Below are 19,111 nucleotides of genomic sequence, written 5' to 3'. Positions count from 1 at the left end.
TAGTGAATTATTGTGTAGTTTAACATAGCAGCTTCTTCATAGCATGGACCTGAAGCAAAAGTTGCCTGTACAAAATGAAACACTGAAGGAGGAGGTAGACAGCTGTTACTCTCCCAGTTGATTGAAGATGACTTGGGTAACCCATGCAACTTCACAAGCTTCTAGTGACAAATCACTCACTTCAGAACTAATTCGTTGAATTAGGCATATTTTGTACTTGTTTTGAATTTGGGTGAAAACTAGAATGAGAAGGAAACATCCCAACTCAATACAATCAGAAACACCACATCATCCTCCAAATTAAAATTTGTGTTGGATGTGGTCACATCAAAAGAATAAAACTGTGAGGGCCCTTATGTGGCAAAAAGTTCTAGAATTCATGAACAGGGATGCCAAGTGGATCACTGTACACAAGGTGGAATCTTTCAGAAGAAAAACAAGTATTGGAGTTGATAAAAGTGGTGTTCTGGTTAAGTGTATTTTACTCTAAACATGTCTAAGAGTGCTAAATGTTGTAACAAAGGTGGACAAAAGTATTTTTAACGTTCTCAGCAAACAGTAGACTGTCGTCTCAAAGCAATATTACCATCACCTGTATACAAAAGAGGAAAAATTATCTGTGTAGAAAGCTGAGTCTTCTTAAAAAGGTTATATGTACTTTGAAATGCAGAAAGCCTACAAACCAAGAATTATTTACACCCATCAGAAGTAATCTCCTTGCTAAATGGAGCGTAACAACAACTGACCTCAATATAAGACCCACAGAATGACAACAAACCACATACAGGAATATATTTGGAAACATGGTTAATTATTGCTTGAAGCAAAGATTTGGATTTTACACAAGCACTAGTGGACCACTAGGTCTTAAGACTCTGGATCAGTTAAAAAAATAAACGAGGCAACAGAAGAACAGAACAAAATATGAGGCTTCCAGATACCAGCTCCAACCTATCCATTTGTGGATCTGCTTCATCAGTAATAAAGAACAATTGGTGTAAAAGCATTATCAGAACTTCATTAGCATAGATGCATGAAGCAATATAACTGATGCAGCAATCAGTTTTTACTGTGAGTTGTAAATGGAAGGTGACAGAAGGTGCAGCAGAGATGCTAAGCAAATGCAAGCTTCAAGAACAAAGAAGGTCGTAAGACTCAACAATGCAGCAAATCCTTGAGCAGCTCAATCAAGCTGTATCATCTTTGCTAAGAATGTGGAAGGAAGGAAACAGATAAAGAGATGCTACATGATGAAGCACAGATGGGTACATCTGCTTCAACTTAAAGAAGAAAGCAGACATATACTATTCTGTATAAACTGCATGTTCCAAATAATAGATAAAATACTACACTCTGAAAGCCAACAAGTTTGTGAGTCCTGCCCATAGATTTAGCTATGCTACAGCTTGGCACAGAGATGAGCAAGGTGTAACACAGACCTAAGCAACAACCATGGATGGTAATAAGGTCACACATTCTCTTGGGACCAAAGCATGCAAAATGTAGCTCTGACTCCATGCTTTTTGTAATGTTTAACATGCTGAAGAAAGATGGGAGTTTTCAATTTCTGTAGAAGGAGAGCACTTACTAACAATTCCTTTTCAAGTTTTGACGAGATTGAGTTTTTACCATATCCTTTTCAGAAATCTAGAATTTTTCTGCAGTTGTGAATTCCAGCAAAGTACAGCAAATGATAACCAATGAACACTACTGTCATTTTCTCTGTGCCTGAAAGGACTGAAGGTGATGCTAGCCACATGTGTAAGATGTGCATCTATTCCAGTATGCACTGCACAGAAACAATCAAGAAGAAAGATGACTTCTCCTGGAAAAAATTCCTGCATTGAAAACACAGTGTGCTAGGTGCAGCCAAAAGTTATGGGTGGACACCTTACGTCAAATGCAAGTTAGATGATTGTTTAGAGAATTAAAGGATTACCATCACTCAAAACTGTGCCAGAATTAATATGGAACTGTGGGTGTTCTCGTCAAGTTAGGGGAATGCATGGGCAGTAATCACAAGGGATAACTTTGCAGTCTGCCCTTACTAATTGGTTTAAAAATAGAGGCAACAACAGTGTACAAGAGGTTTCAGTGAAGATCTGGAGGCAAAAGAAGAGAAGGAAGTGTGATGCCTGAAATGTACATCTAATAATCTACAAATGTCTTTCAGTACAACTCATATAACTTTCATTATGGGGAATATATTCCTGTTGGCCATAATATATTCACACTGTTGATTTTTAAAACTTCTGACTAGTATCAGGTAGTTTCTATTTTTCTTGACTACAAATACCACAGGTATTATTGCAAAACTATGTTGTCAGTAGATGGAAGGGCAGTGCCACTAAGAATATAATTGTCATTACTATGCCACCAGTAAGCCAGCACTAAGAGACCTGAACAAAAATCTATAGCTTTAGAAACTTATAAAGCTATTAGGATTTGCTGCCCCAGATGACACTCTTAACTGACACAGTAGTTGACTGCCAGTAGTTGACTAAAATATGACTTGCCAACAAGCAGAAATTAAACTTACTTGAACCGAACCAAAACCAGACAACTTCCAAATGCAGACATGAGGTTACACTCCTTTTAATATGATGCTATGTTTTAGTTCACCTCTCAATTTACAAAGTCAATATAGAAATCAGGTTTAAAGTGCTATAAGTTGTGTACCTGGTGAGTAAAGACCAGTTTGTCTAGATCCCACCTTTACAACTGGGCATGCAAACCAGGCCAAAAGGACTGGAGTTTTCTCCTAAAACCTCTGTTCCTGTTAGTCATTACAACTTCCACTCTTTGCTCCAGCTGCAACCAGAGCTACTAATTGCAACACGCTGTCTAGAACAGCTCTGGAGTTGTGACTGCTTAAAGCACTACGGATGATAGCTTCTTGACAGACCATTCTTCCTCCCACAGCAATATTAAAAGGAGGGAATTTGTTTTGCTTCAGTTCACAAATATTTAAGATGCACATTTGCATGCAAGTAAGTGAAATAATGAACAGTCTCTTGGGAAATGCTGTATCATGCTTTTGGTCACCCTCAAGCAATTCAACTGCCATATCTCTTAGAGAGAGCATCTGGTTTGTCAAGGAGAACATTCCAAGTTCAGAGCCACGGATGAAGTCTTCGCCTAATTCAAAACACCCATATCTCGTCATTGCTAATGCACTGCCTTCTGTCACTTTCTGACTCCTGGATTTTCAGCCCTGATTGTTCGCTTCAACAAAGTAACCCCTTGTTACCCAGCAATCCCTGTAAGTGCCGCCCATGTGTGTGACATTCTTAGCTTGTTTTGTAGCACAGGGGCATTGTCAGCAATGCAGTTAGCCTGGTGCACATAATTAAATTACCTTCATTGCCATAAGTTCCTGCATCAAGACTGCATTTTCCAGGTCTAGCCTCTGGCTGTCTCCACGAGGTTTAACGTCATAACTAAGGGGGTCAATGTGGATACTCTCCAGCTCCAACATTGTTAGTTTCACTGCTGCCCTGTCATTTTTCAACTGTTGGATGTAATCCTTCAACCGCTGCTCATCCTCCTTTGTAAACTCTGTATCACAACTGCTTGCAGTTGAGCTTGTAGTACTAGAAAGAGAAAAAAACAGTATTAAAAATTAGGAACAAAATTTGTATTTTTATATCACTCTCCCAATACTTCAGGAACATGTGAGTTTTACTTAAAAGTTCACGGAAAGGACATGTAGTGTGGACTGGATGATGCAATACTCAGAAGATGCAGAGGGGTGTGCTAAATTCAGAAAAGAAATTAATTCTCTAAGCTGCATGAAAGAATCAGATCATGTGACAACTTCTCTGAAAAGTCAGATATCTAGTGAGATGTAACTGAATTACTTTTTATAGAACGGTGTCTTCTGAAATGAGTCTTTTAAGATTTCTTAGCAATACGTTAGCAGAGCAAGTTTCTCTCTGCTGCTCAGCCACTGAGTATTCGTATTCTTTGGGAAGAAGCATCTGATGAGAAAAGAGAATCAGCCCTCTCCTCATTTTTATCTGCTGATGGCAATACCAGTTACCATGTCACGTATTTCTTAAGAGACAGTTATAGGAATCAATCTAAGAAAAAATCCACTGGCAGATACCAGGTGCTAACGTCTTTCTATCCATGTTAAGGTAGATTCCACAGTATACTGACATATTTTTAGGTCCAGAGAGGCTTAGAGTCATAATTCAGCAGGATTTTAAATAAAAAGTCATCATCAGACTTGCCAGAACTTTTCCATGAGCATGGTTTCAAACAAATGACTGCCCATTAGCCTACCCCACAAATGTTTACAAAGAGATTACAGAAGGGGATAACTAAGGTCTTGGTAAGAGCAAAGGTGTCTCAGTGCTGCCTCCTCACCAACAAGCTTGCCAATGCTGTAGGGAGCCAAGACCGATACAGTTGTAGCATTCCAGGGCTCAATACAGTTGCAATAACACTAAAAGGAAAATAAAATGCTGTGTTGTTTCTATAACCTCACTCAAAGCTGCCTGCTGTCTCCTGAGGTCCTGTAATCAGCTGCCGGGTGAGGGATAAGTCATCCATTAACTGTGTTTGTCTGGAATGCTAGATGATCTTAGTTATCAGCAGGGGAATAAATCACTTTCTGTATCAAATTGCACTGCTGTTCAACATTTTTGCAGGAAGAAAAAAAGCCCCACCCACTACATGCTGTGAGAGTCAGGATGATGTCCTAAAATATCTTATGCATGTGAAAAATGGAAAGACTATGAAGATAGGCTTGATTTTTCTCTTTTCTTTCAGTTCTACTTCAGCTAAAGCTGCAGTGATTTTTAAGTGCCTGAAATAATTGTTAATCTTTCCACACATTCCAAGCACAATCTTGGAGGAGATGGAGAGTTGGCAGGTCTACAAGGATTTCTCAAAATCTTTCCCCGTCATGAAATATTGCATTACACTTCTTTTCTACAGTCCTCTAACAATTTCCCATTATTCCTTTTATTCCTTTTTTTTTTTCTTTTCCCTTACAGGTGCCACATTTACCACAATACTGGTAAACTGGTCTTTGCTTTTGTTTTCATTGATTTTCATCTACCATGAAACACAAAACACCCAGTACCTGTGCTGCACAGAAACTCTTTCAGTTTGAAACTTTTTTTTTTTTGGTCATATGTACTCTTTATTAGAGAATCTTGAAACACTTCATAAGCCTTGCTTTGCTAAATCCACTGGTACCCCTCAGAAGTAGATACTGATGTAAAAATCATGGGGGTAGACAATGTGAGAAACATTTAGTTCTATGCTGAAGTCATGTTGCAAGTTTCCTCCGCACCCAAAGACAAAAATTGCACAGCTTTTCAGGATTAAATGTAAAACAGCTGTTGCTGGAGAAAGGACAGTTTTGAAAGTCTACACAGGCTTCAAATCTTGGACACAGATAGCTCCTCTTAGTTTTTTTTTTCACTTGTAAAGGAAAGAAAATCTACCTCTCCTGCTGGGAATGAAACATAAGCAAAAATGTTGACAAGTCTACTGTTGTGTTGGGTTGAAAATCATACTGGACAGTCACAGATTTTGGCCCTTGCACGGCTGTGTAAGTATATCTTAGGGGAGAACAGTCCAAACTAAGGAGGACAGTCTGGGTTGCTGCCAGTGATACTCAGGCTGCTTTTACTTCAGCCTTGGCTGCCTGCCTGCCTGCCTGTCTGCAGCTGAGCTGGCTCCTCCAGTGAATTGCTAGCAAGGTCTTCTTCTTCTTCTTCTTCTTTTTTTTTTTTTTTTTTAATAAGGTGAAGGGAGTTTAATGGGGAAGTTGTCTCAGCCAGCACAATGAGGGACAAGAACCTTCCTTCTACCCCTGCATTTAGCAGCAAGCCCCTGCCCAGAGGCAAGGAAGCAGAATGGGTAGCAGAGAGGCAGGGTGCAAAGTCCATTTTGAACAGTTGTGAAATCAGGACTACGTCATGAGCAACTGCAACAGCACTGCAGTGTTTCTGAACTCCCACAGCACAGCTCTGCCTGGGTGTGTTCCCCTAAAAGCCCTACCATACGTCTCTCCACAGACGTAATGTTAGTCCATTGCTGCTCTGTTGAAGGGTCCACAGCTGGTGAGCACATGATCCTGAATTTCAGATACTGCTTTCCCTTCTAATGGCAGTCAGGACGAAGGAAATCAGACCAACAGAATGCAGGCTGGTATGGTACAATGTGCAGTTTTATTTGCTGGCTTATGTGTGTATGTATCTGTTCATGTGCATGTGTGTGTATAGAAATGCAGTACACCGATATAAACAAGTCTTCTCCCCGAAGTGTCACTGAGAGAATAACTTTTTTATACTACAGAATTTTGTCCCTAAAACATTTAGTTAATATATTAATAATCAAGTTAATAAATAAATTTGCAATTCAGCAATAGTGCAGATAATACAAAGCTGACAGAACTAAAATAATGCTGTCAGTATTGAATCCGCAATACTTGCTTGAATGTCTACACATAACCTTACACTTTAAAGAATAAACTTGATGGGTACAAAGAATACATAAGCCAGCATCTTCTAGGTGAATCCTGTGGCTTGAGATCTGAAACAGCACAATGCCGAAAAACAGTAACTTTCAGAAAAACTGAAAAATACTACAACCAGTCAAAATACAAACAACAGTACATAAGGCTAAAATCTGAACCCTTGGTGAATCCACCCTCACTCCTTCTGAAGGACTGACTTAGATAGACAGATAGATGTTACATAGATAACACTAAGATATCTGTTAGGATATTTGTAAGTAACTTATTTCCACATTTTAGACGAGATAATAATCTGAAATTTTTAAGATTTCTTATCTGAAATCCCAGGTGATTCTGATGAGGGGTAGAGTCTGTTTGGCTGTGTCCAGGTATTCTGTGACACTACGTAATACTGACAAGGATTCCCTTTGCATATAAGAGAGAAGATTTTGCCTGCTCTGAATCCAGATGTAAGGTCAGGGTCACTAGCAATGCAGGGAATAAACCCCATCATTTTAATTTGGTATCACATTTGCTATTCTTTTCCTTTGTTTCCCTCTTTTTTTTTTAAGGTGCAATCTGTCAAGTCTTGTTGGCAATGTATGTTCCACAGTTACTTTCTGTCCATTAAAGTAATTATGACTTCAAACTACACCACAGACCTATTTCTATTTTCAAAAATTAATTGGCAACATTGTTGTCCTGCTGCCAGTCAAATGAATTGAGATGCTTGCTATTATTTTTATTCACTTCACCAGTAACAACCTCTGCAATGCCCTTTCATTTCATTTCAGTTGCTCCCTTTTACAGTCTTTAAACACTTGTCACTGGTGGCTCACCAAGCATTTTTTCTCAGTAATGTGTTCAGCGATTTGACATTCAGAATCACATTTGAAATGCCAAAGCTAAAGATGGGTCAACACTTCCATTATAAGTCCCTATTCTACAGGATTTCAAACAGCAGGGAGAATTATTCACTTGTCACAGTTCTCAGTGAAGGAGGGTTTTCATCATCTCATCCCCCTCTACTCACTTGGTTACAAAGGGAAAAGGTAGCAATGCGTATTTGCAACTAGAAGCCTGCAACACTACAGCAGTTACAGCAAAAGATCAGTGTTGCAGATTCAGAGTACATTTGCACCACATGATGTAAAAGTGTTTTCATTTAAGTGCAGTGGTCCCCAAATGTTGGTTCACACAGCACTCACTAGTAATGTGGGCTTGCTCGACTCCCCAGTTTTATAGACTGACAAGTTCTTTAAGACAAATAAAAAATGTTAAGCCTGCAGGAACAGTTAGAAATCCAGAGTGTGTCCTCCTATCTTTGTCTTGATTGCTATTGCAGTGGAAAAGAAAAGGAAATGGAAACCATCAGTACAGAAGAATCACAGAGGGCTGAAAGTCTGTGCCGATAGGATGTCTGGCTAGAGCAGCAGGGAGCCAAGTGACAAGGAAGCACATATGCATGGATTGAGAGAGCTGGCAATATAGGCAGGGTAACACCAAAAAACACAAGAAGGGTACTGGAGAGAAGAGAAAAAAGGATCCAGAATGACAGGGAGAGGAGATTTAAAGAGAAAATCTTAAATTCTTTAAAACTGAGATAGCACATTCACTGACATAAATATAGAAAGCATGTGCCCTTTGAACCAATACAGATTTTCCATTTGTGGGTTGCCGCAAAGGTGTCAGGTGTCTGTAAGCTGAAGAGGGAATGCTTCTCTTCTGAGACAAGATCCACAGGAGTGAGAAATCTGAAAACACCTCTGTCGTATCATTTGAACACAACAGAAGGAGAGAGGATGATTTGTATTTCATGCAAGAGCTAGAATTTCAGAAATGTTTTCAGTAAACTTTGTGTTTAGAAAAAGAAAAATCACACTGAGAGCAGAGGGAAGTGGGAGGGGCAGAAATATCTAAGTGCTGATCAGATCAAGATGTCCATATGAAAAATTCCTGACTTGCTCTGTGCCCCTTGGCTGAATGAAAGAAGTTTTCTTTTCCCAGGTTCCACACATATCAAAGCAGACAGTAATTGTTATCTTATTCAGTACAATATCTTGCTTCAAACCAGAAAAATTTATCCTACAATGATAATGACTCAAGCTACAAGATACCCCCCTTGCAAGAAAAAACATTTACATTTGCACTTTTACATTTCATTCCACAGTTTATACTGATGAAATTTGAAATCTTATGCCATTTTAAGCACACTCTGCTGAAACTTCATTGATTGAACCAAAACGTTATATGCACACATACACATAGTGCCAGCTGACCTCTAAAAGTTCACTGCAAACAAAGAGCATGAGGGATGGTTTTCATTACCAAACACATACACATTTCAATCATCCTCCCCCTCAACAAAATAAAAGTGATGTTCAACAAAGCAAGGACTGAAAACGCTATATACTTACAAAATGCCACCAGCAAAAAGCTAAGAGAACAAACACAAAAACAGCACCCCTTCACGCCCTCAACAGTTTCCACCTTCTATACTGGGAACTACAAATTGTTTAAAAAGCAAAACAAAAACAAACAAAACCAAAAAAAAACCACCACAACCCACCCACCCAACTAAACAAAAAACCCCATGAAAAACAAAAACAAAACCAAAACACCTATGCCTCAACTACATACTAGACATCTCACAAGGAAGAAAAACACTGAGGTAGTTATGAACCAGTGAAAATGACCCTTTTAAACATTAGAGTGGTAAAGAGGATCAGCTTGGGTAGAGATATTGCACATGTGGCCACTTGCAACATGCTCAAATGTAGCTGTAGATAGGGCATAAGTGCACACAGAGTAAGGCAAGTCAAATACTTGAAACAGCCTTTTGTAACCTCTTTCTAAAGTGGATCAATACTTTTTGCACGAAGAGTGATCAATGTGTTACAAGCACAGATGCTGCCAATATTAATTTCTCAAAAAAGATACAGCTTTCTGGGACTGATAGATCATCATAAGACTTCTTGAAATAAAACGTTAAAGTTTATCTCAGATTTGGACCTTTTTGCTGATTTTTTAGCTATTCTATGCTAGTCACATGGCAGAAAATAAGATCCTTTGGAGGCGACATCAGCAAGAACAGGAAATTATATAGTACTAAAATTTCTAAAAGTGACAAAAAATGACAACATTTGAATAAAGAACTGGCTCTGAAATTGAATTAAAATAAATTTTTAGAGTGGATCTGAGAAACCAAAATAACTTTTAAAAAGACAAATGTTCATCTATATTTATCCAGGATGCTTGCCAATTTTGTATCCATACACATGCACACATATTCACTGCACATAGTACAATTACACTGCAGGCAGGCAATGACTCAAAATGAATCTGCTAGCAGATGTATTTGAACTAGAACATTGCTGCAGTAATAGCTCATTTACGTTTCATTGTTTTACAGGTCTTCAGAAAAACTGCAATATCCATCCCTTTTCTGGAAGAATCTGCTCTGTTGCTCACAGTGCTCATTTGCTATTTAACATGCAGAGGAACAGCACTGGAAGTAAGAATTTTTAGGGTGTTAAAGGGAAATGAGAAGTGAGAGGAGGTGTTTCAAAATGAAATGGCTGGATTTACAACATTTAGGAAACAACTCTTGAACATTCAAAAAACCCAGTGGGAGCATACTTCTGATCTCTGTTTCTCTGTACATACATGCTATCTCTATACAATAGATATGAACAAGAATTACACAATCCAAGTTTCAATAAAACAGCAAGAAAGTCACTGAAGTAAAACAAATGTAACGGTTTTGCCCTTTATGAGGAAGATCAAAGTTTCAAATCACCCATTTGCAACAAAACCTTCTGGCTGCAGTTGCTCAAAGTCTAAAGACAATTAGACCACTGAGCCATGACAACTTAAAAAAAACACAAAGCAATGAACTCAGTAAACTGAGGTGAAGAAGGTAGCTGAACAAATACAATAAAACATAACTTTTGGCCTGAAATCAAATGCTTGGGGATTAGGAGAGCAGATGAGTTGCAGTTACCTTGTGTGGCTGTTGGATGAGAGGCTTTCCCAGGGCTGCACGCTACAGCCAGTGATTGCATAGGCTCCCCCGCAGCTCCCATCTAGTTTCATCAGCAAGGCTTTTGCTGCATTCTCAGCTGTTTTCCTGCAGTCGTGAGCTCTCTTAAGCATCTGGGTGATGTTTTCATCACCTGTCTGGTCCCCTAGTTTTCAAACAAACAGTTTCAGAGCTTTGAGGAGAGTGATAAAAATTACAGCAATAGTAGAGATGTTTCCATGCATTCTCAGTCTATACCAAGATAATGATAATGAATTACAAATCTGTGATGTAAAAGCAACTTCACTTCTGTGTGAGCATCAGTGATAACTGGGTTTCTGGCCTGAATGAATCTCCTTCCTCTCCATAAACTCCAGGTACTTGTCTTAAGTGACCTTAGTGAGCTCATCAGTTTGTAAGGGCATGCCTTGCACATAAGGGTTAAGTTAAGAGTCTCAAGTTAATAACGCAATGGAAAACCACCAGGCTAAATTACAACTCTTACTCCAAGCAGTTCACTGCTGTTTCACAGCACAGTCATTTCTAGTGCCCTTTCTCAAAATGCTTTTATCTCAAGCCTTTTCCACCTGGAAGGATCGCTTTACGGTGTACAAGCAGCCTTTCAGAGTTTACAAACACGCATACCAAACCAAAAGAAAACTAGCATTGTTGTTTATTGATTTGCTATAATTTCTAGTGACCATGCAGCGGCTAAGCCATCCCTTCAGCAGTGGCAGGACAGAAATCACCACAGTCACTACTCTTGTAGTCCTAACTGCAGCTGGAGTCAAATCTGTAAAGAAAGACAACCTTGTGGTCAAATCTGTAAAGAAAAGCAACCTTGTGGCTAAACTGAAAGTCTGAACACACAATATATTCAAACTTTAACAAATGCAATGCAAAGATGTCATAGAATATAAACAAACAACAGCTTGCTCTATGTCAGACTTTCATTTCATCCTTATTTGAGTCAAAGACTAATTACCCATACTTCACACTTGCTAAGTGAAGTGCATGCAGTAGAAATAACTGTAATGCTCTGTTAGGAGCAGCTGTATGTGCACAGCTCTAAGTGATGCAGAAGCACCTTCCATGCATTTCCACTCACGGATGTTGGTATAAAACGTGTCTGCTCTTCAGACAAAGAATCTGCTATTTCATCAAAATGGTTTTTAATCAAATTTCACAGATAGTAAAGGTACATAAACCAAACACAACCTCCTCCAAAACTGTGTTATGTAGCATGAAATTGGCACTATTCCTATCACAGGGCTGTAACTGATAATGCAATAATTAATAGTTGTCAACAGACACCTATATAAAAACACCTATATAAAAAACACCTTTTCTTTCATAAAATGCATGTAAGATGATGCCCTACTCAAAACTAAAATATTTCTCCTTTCTAGGATTTCTGTCACCTATGTGGCCCCTGGTCACTTTCTGCAGGAAAACCACGTTGTGAAGAGGAATGACCAGACTCTGGAAGAAATGTGGGTGAAAACACCAGACATCCACTCTGCTGTTTTTTGCATGACGTACATTGTACAGGCAAAGTCAGCTGCACAAAGGCCTGCTTGTAGTACTAGAGGAGACACAAAATAAGCTGAATGGTTAACAGTACAGCAACTGTGGGATGAGTGCATTCAGCCTTCTGAAACTACAGTCTGTACCCATCAGTCTTGTGGCTCTAAAGCCAGATGGTCTCTTCGCTCCTAAAAGCTTTTAGTTTACATTTCAGTGATTCCTGAGAAGTTAGAGCTGTAAATTAGTGTCTCAACTGTGCAGTTACTATGCCTCAGCTGAGCATGCAAAGCTATTCTTCTCTCTCTGAGGGCTTCCCCTCTTCCTACTTGAAGACTACTACGACTACCTTCTCCTAACAGTAAGAGAAATGAGACTAAAATGCAGATTAAGATTCTTTGTGTAAATGCTTCTTTCTATTAGTAAAGGAGAGACAGCAGTAATGTTAAATTCAAAACACTTCTGAACAGTACCCATGAAAGTGGTTCACTCTATTAATTAGAGAATTGTATATTTGAAAACAAACAAACAAAAAAAGCCAAACAAGACTCTAGCCACAAAATTATATCAACAAAATAAGTAAAACAAAGAACATAGACTAGTATCCCAGACAATACAGTAAAATAAGGTATAAAATTAAACAATTTCAGAGCAAAGGTGAAATGTAGAGTGAAAAACTAGAGATTTTTTTTTTCTTCTCCTAACTGCTAAATGTTACTTTTGTATTTTATTTACTCCATTTTTAAATTAGACTATACTCAGCTTTGGGGAGGGGGTGTCAATGTTGCTGGTTGAAACAAAATCTGTATTTGCAGTTACCATAGTAGTATGGTCCTAAGCCACATGTGCTCACGAGTATCACTTAATTATTCCACTCTGTACAGTTGCATGACTGTAGCTGCCTCACCACTGCCAGAATAGGCACCTCCCTGTGATAGCACACGCAGGTTAATTTAAATCGCTGGTGAATTTTATGATTTCATTCCAGGCTCTCTCTTAATTTTCCCCTCTTCTTTACGTGTGTAAAATTATTTACTCAGTCAAAAACAAGAAAAGTGCAGAAAGCCTTCTTAAGTGTCAGGTCATGAGTTGACATGCTATTGTAACTAACTCTAACGCTAATGAACGTGGAAAAAAATACAATAAATAAAGTGACTCATTGAAATCTTACCAACAGAACCAACTCCTGCAGCTCTGAACTGCCCAAGAATGAGACTCTGCTCACTTTCTGCCAGTGCCAACAGCAGTTCATATGCTTCTATGCACTGTTCACTGAAAGAGAAAGCAAACAACAGGAAAACAAATCACACAAAACATATCTATAATTTGGAAGGGAAAAATACCTGTGATCAGCAACAAAAGAGAGGTATGTGATGAACTTCATGATTCCCCACCCTGAGTCTAGCAGCAGAGATATTAAAAGACATAACATACATGGCTTCTATCACAAACACTCAACAGCCTCTCCTGCCTTCTGATGGTCCCAGGCTGGCCTCAAGTAATTTAACAAGTTAAAATGGAAGATAATAACCTGATGTGAGGAGATCTCCAGAAGCATGTTTGAAACAGTTAGTAACATGACTGATGGTTGAGATTATTCCTTTGAGAAACTCTTTTCAGGCCTTCCTACTACATAAAATGTAGTATTCTATACTATACTATATAACAATACTATATTATAGAACAATTCTACACAAAGTATAGTAAGAAGAAAATGTAAGAAAAACACTTGTTTCCTGGCTGTAAGATTTTCCTCCATACAAGTCAAAAGATACTATGTAGAGTTATGAGCCACTCATTCCTGTTGTATTTTAATGCTTTTGAGAACAGATACATCACTATACCTATCTGCAATTAACATTTCCTTATAATTTGCCCAAGGCTGAGAGTAACAGAATGCATTCTTTAAAAGGTACACAATTTCTACTAGGACCAGAAGTGCCTGTTCCAAATTAGTTGCAGTCGGAGCTGAGTAAGACCATCTTTTTATATACAGTTTAAAGTAAATTTAGATACTTGTAATGAAATACCAAGCAATTCACCCAAAATTCTTACTGATTTTGGAAAGTCACTCTGAATTACTTGGAGTGACTCTAAAGTCATTCTAAATTACATGGAGTACAGTAAAACTCCTTGGTCCACTGTTCTTGTGAAAGGTGCCAGACTAATACAGAAATACAGACTAATAGAATCACACGGAATCACAGAATCATCTAGGTTGGAAGAGACCTCCAAGATCACCTAGTCCAACCTCTGACCTAACACAAACAAGTCCTCCACTAAACCATATCACTAAGTTCAACATCTAAACGTCTCTTAAAGACCTCCAGGGATGGTGACTCAACCACTTTCCTGGGCAGCCCATTCCAATGCCTAACAACCCTTTCAGTAAAGAATTTCTTCCTAATATCCAACCTAAACCTCCCCTGGCGCAACTTCAGCCCATTCCCCCTTGTTCTGTGCCTTAAGACCAGAAACAGCAGACATAGCCCACACCTACATATAACTGAAAGGAATGGAACACTTCTGCTTTCATCGGAGAGGTTTTCAGTATTTTTGCTTAGGAAATGCTCTGCTTTCAGAGGAAATGTCTGAAGCTACTCATGATGGTATCTGGGCAATGGAGACACTGCACTTAGTGCAGTGCATAACATACGTTATGCAACTTAGAGGATCATGATACAGTCCTTCTCCTGCTGTATGACAAGAAGTGCTAGCAATGTTTATCAAGTATGAGTTCCTAGCAAGTATCTGAATTTTTCACTCACCCACCTCCCAGATATAACTATCATAGCAGTTCTAGGTGTGCACAAAGGTACAAAAGATAAATAAATTTTCCCAATCTCAAATGTTAATTCAGTATTTGAAAATGAAAAGGTAAATCCATATATAACTAGTAGACTGAGTTTGCTGATGCTGAACTAGGGCTGAGATACACTTGTATCAATAAGTTCAGTTATGTAGTTTGTCATGTAGTTTAACCAACAGCACTTTTTTCAGGGAGGAATCAAAAGTTAAGAGCATTACTATGACACACCAACAATTTCACTCTCAGAGAATTCTATCAAGTCTCCTCTGCTCCCCCTTTCTCTGGCTAAGCCACCCTCTGCATAGGTACATACCTGTATTGCAACGCAAGCCTGAGAGCTGTGGCGTTGGACTCGTACTTTCCCACAAGCATGCTCATCCTCTCAGCATTGCTCTTGCACTCTTCCAATGTTATTGTCAACAAGTCATTCTGGGACTTCAAGTGCTCAATACGGCTGTTGAAAAGGAATTAATTTGCTTAGCTTGCAGGTGCTGTCCTGAAAACTCTAAAACAATTGTAATTTAAAACAACAAGACCATTTAAAAGAACAAGACCATTTGGTCTATTGACAGCAGTAGACCAATGATGACAGCAAAACCTATCAGTTCTGTGTCCCATAGCAAGAGCCAAGAGGGTATCTGTTTCTCTTTGGACAGCCTCTTCTTGTCTCTTTCCTGTAAAATTTACTAAGTAAAACATAACCCTGTGAAACAGCGGCAAGCAGAAAGCTGTACCCTTATTTTGTAGCCACAAGACCGCAAAGGATAATTACTTTATTAACCTTTTCCTTAATCTTTCTGCCTCTATTCCTCACTTCTTGTTACCACATTTGCTTCTTGTTTTAAGTGCTGTATTCATTAATGCAATGTGTGGGTGTGTGTGGGGATCATACAGCTACATAAATGTCCCTTTTCTTTGGACTGTTCAGAATAACTGTTTCATTTACAGTACAGTTTAAGCCATGATTAAAGAGGTAACTTCCAAAATATGAACTGAGTTTCAATGACACAATGAAATCTCCACAAACTTGGCAATGTTCAAATCATTGGTCAGCTTGTATCAGAACTTAATTATAATATTCTTCTAAGTGAATTAAACTCTGAATCTGAAAAGAAGGCTTCAGAATATTAGTATTATTGATTATTCTCACTGCTGCTAACAACAACACACATGAATTATTACGTCTAATCAGAAGAGTTGGACATATACTGTGAACAGACAAGTAAATGATTTCAAAGTTTAGATGGGTAGCTAATGAAGAAATCAATGCCATCATCAACACTGAAATCACTGATTTCTTAACAAACACAAGAAAGAGAAGGGCTAGGATACTATTTCCTCAGTGATCAGAATGAAGCCCTGACTTTCCCAGTTGCTAGACCTTCCAGTTGCTTCACCTCCTATTTCTTCTCTGACACCTCCTGTAATGACACAATGTCAATGCAAAATTTGTGCAGAGAATAAAAAAAAGGATTAAAAAGAGTGTAGTACTATTGAAACAGGAACTACGAGTAACAGAGATATTGTACTGATCAGACTGAATTTGAGATAGCTGTGGGGAATAAATTTGAGATAGCTGTGGGGAACAAAGAACTTTGAAGAACTCTGAAACATGATTCTCATGTTCCTCATTCGCAGTTTTTGATCTTATGTTCCAAACAGGTCATTGAAGCATTGGTTTTGATAGAGCTTACTGAAGGATATCGGCAGTATTTTAACTGCAACACTGCAACAAGAACACTGCAATATTTCTTCTGCAGTCAGAAGTCTATTTAATGGTATACATGCCACACCATCACGTATCAGTACATCTATTGATATGATAATGATATAATTCTGCTTCTTCAGGACAAAGCAAAGCAAGCTATTTCCAGAATGATGGACAGTAAGTAACGGGAATTTATAGCATTGATGTGTTTTATGGAAAAGGATGCTATATCTACTTGGTTGGCCATAGTGAAGGACACTCTACAGTGCAAACTAGCATAGATGAAGGCACTGTGCTGCTCTAATAATAGACGACAAAATTGTCATACTCATGGGAAGAGTCCTTAGCATATGATTCATTCTTCTCCTCATCAACTACATTTCATGCTTATCTGCAGCTGCCACAGTTGAGCTTGGACTGAACTGTGAAATATTCAAAAAGAGAAAAAAATCGCAACTTCAACAGAGCTAACAGTGGATAACACAACTGAGCACATCTAACTTTTCACCTTACCTATTTAATCTCTCTGTCTCCACTTCAAACTCTCGGATTTTACTTTCAGAGATAGCAGATCCATGTGAATAAAGAGTCTGGAATATTTCCTGGATATTTGAGCAGTCTTGGAGGGAATGTGCCAAATGTTCAGCCACAGTACTAGACACCTGCACAGGGTAGTTAATAGATTATTGTGAATAGCAAGCAACCAGATTCCTCTCAGAGGCAGTCTGAATTGAGAGCTTGGCTTCTTTGCTCACCTCAAGATATTCATTATTCATTTTTTACTATGAATTTTACATTCAGTAGAATATTTACAAATTTCTACTCTAAGAAGCTATTTTTATTTGAAAGTCTACCAATCAAAGGGTGAAGGCCATTATTTAATGATAGATTTAAAAAGCCTGAACAGCAAGCTATTTACTTTCTTGAAAGCTTAGCAAAATGTCTGAGCCAAGCTCTTCAGTGAAACAAATATTAACACACAGTAGCAACAGCATTGTGGATTTACATTGGCATTACAAAGCAGAATCTAGTTCTCTGTTGGTTTGGAAGTTGTGGAATGCAACTAGTCTTTTCTTGAGGAGTTACATTTTGGACTAACTGACTCCAAAATTATCCTCTTAACGTTACTTGGGGAATGATTTCTAGCCAACAGTCATGAGAAAATGAGATATTGACATCAGGTGAAATCCTCTCCATTGAAATATCTTTCTCAATATAACTTTTACACTTTCTTCAGTTAGCTCATATTTTAATTTAGTAAGAAAACAGTGCTAATAGAACACAATTCATCTTTAGAAGATTTCATGCATGCACATAATTATTGGTCCTTACCCCTATGCTGCTGATTTCTGATCCTAAGACAGGTCTGTCAGATGATGAAGACTCTGATCTTGTCTTTGACAACTTCACTCTTTCAGCAATCTAGAAGTCAGAATGCTGTACAACTTACACAGGACCCATGAACATTATACAAAATGCATTTGTTCACTAGCCATATTTACAAACCTGAAGTAAACTACTGTAGAATTGACACCTGTGTTGTAACAGAGAATTACAACCATTGGCACTTTATTTCTTCCTGCTGCTGAAGTTCATGGGCCTGCTTAGGACCCCAGAAATTTCTCAAGGGATTCTACATATTTCCCAGTTAATTATACCCCTGCACAGCAGCTAAAGGAAGCCTGCTTCTCACAGATGATGTGAAGCACAACTGAAACACACAATAGCTCACCTTGGCTATGGGAATGTCATTGCTACTGCTGCTTGTGCTCAGTTCGCCCGTGCTGGGGTTAATGGGTCGATTTGCAGAAGTGAGACGACTTGGGCTGGATGGGCCTGTTGCCTGCACACTTTGCAAACGCGTCTGCAGTTCCCGAACCTAAGAACAAAACAAAGTTCCATTTTACCAGTCTTATGGTTTAAATAGTTCAGGCAATTTCTCATCATTCTAGCCAAACCTTGGCTTGAACACAGACGTTGTATTTTGTCCTGTGGTGGCTGCCAAGTTTTCATGTGGGAGCAGATGCCCGGACATTATTTTAAAACTTCATTGTTGTCAAGTTTTTAAAAACTATCTGCCATGTGCAATATGCAAATGTAATACGGTAATTACTTTATGTTTCATCTTGTTTCATACAACCCCTTCAGTGTAGCAGTACTATAAATAATGAAATTATTCTCTCCGGTGTGAAGCTAATACTCTAGCCTTAGATTATGATGTCTAAACAAAAAACAAAGGTCATGTTGTTAATGGAAAGCTCCAGTGTTGAAGAAACTCTTGACATAAATATATCACAGGATGACTTTTGTCACATTTAAAGGTCAAAAAAATTCAAATGTTAATCATGCTTTCAGAACTATATCTAAGTAAAGCTATCATACAGTGAGCAATGTACAGAGAAGAAAATATGAGCAAAGTGCCCAACCAACAGTTTGCAGAAGCTCTCTGCAAAACACTGTTCAGCCCTCATAACACATCAGATACTTGAACAACTGACATCAAAAGAGTTTCAGGACCTGCAAGAGGAGGACCTGCAGGAGCCAAGCTGTACTGCTGAGCAAAAGATTATAGTG

The 19,111-nt window shown here is 38.5% G+C and overlaps 1 protein-coding gene across 10 annotated transcripts in view; it reads right to left on the bottom strand.

Moving 5' to 3' along the window:
• MCC (MCC regulator of WNT signaling pathway) overlaps positions 1 to 19,111 on the bottom strand; it is a 202,077-nt gene that overhangs the window by 21,057 nt on the left and 161,909 nt on the right. For 9 of the 10 annotated variants that reach the window (XM_066988300.1, XM_066988305.1, XM_066988304.1 and 6 more), the window contains 7 exons: positions 18,270 to 18,416; positions 17,870 to 17,959; positions 17,051 to 17,199; positions 15,143 to 15,283; positions 13,192 to 13,292; positions 10,479 to 10,662; positions 3,359 to 3,593 (listed from right to left, as the gene is read on the bottom strand). In XM_066988300.1, the coding sequence (XP_066844401.1) occupies positions 3,359 to 3,593; positions 10,479 to 10,662; positions 13,192 to 13,292; positions 15,143 to 15,283; positions 17,051 to 17,199; positions 17,870 to 17,959; positions 18,270 to 18,416 (1,047 nt within the window). The remainder of the gene's footprint in view (positions 1 to 3,358; positions 3,594 to 10,478; positions 10,663 to 13,191; positions 13,293 to 15,142; positions 15,284 to 17,050; positions 17,200 to 17,869; positions 17,960 to 18,269; positions 18,417 to 19,111) is intronic. The other variant, XM_066988301.1, reaches the window with a different exon arrangement.

This window comes from Anser cygnoides, chromosome Z (assembly GCF_040182565.1).
Source record: "Anser cygnoides isolate HZ-2024a breed goose chromosome Z, Taihu_goose_T2T_genome, whole genome shotgun sequence".
Lineage (NCBI taxonomy): Eukaryota > Metazoa > Chordata > Aves > Anseriformes > Anatidae > Anser > Anser cygnoides.
The sequence above is the reverse complement of the archived record's forward strand: the minus strand, read 5'-3'. Positions and strand labels throughout refer to the sequence as shown.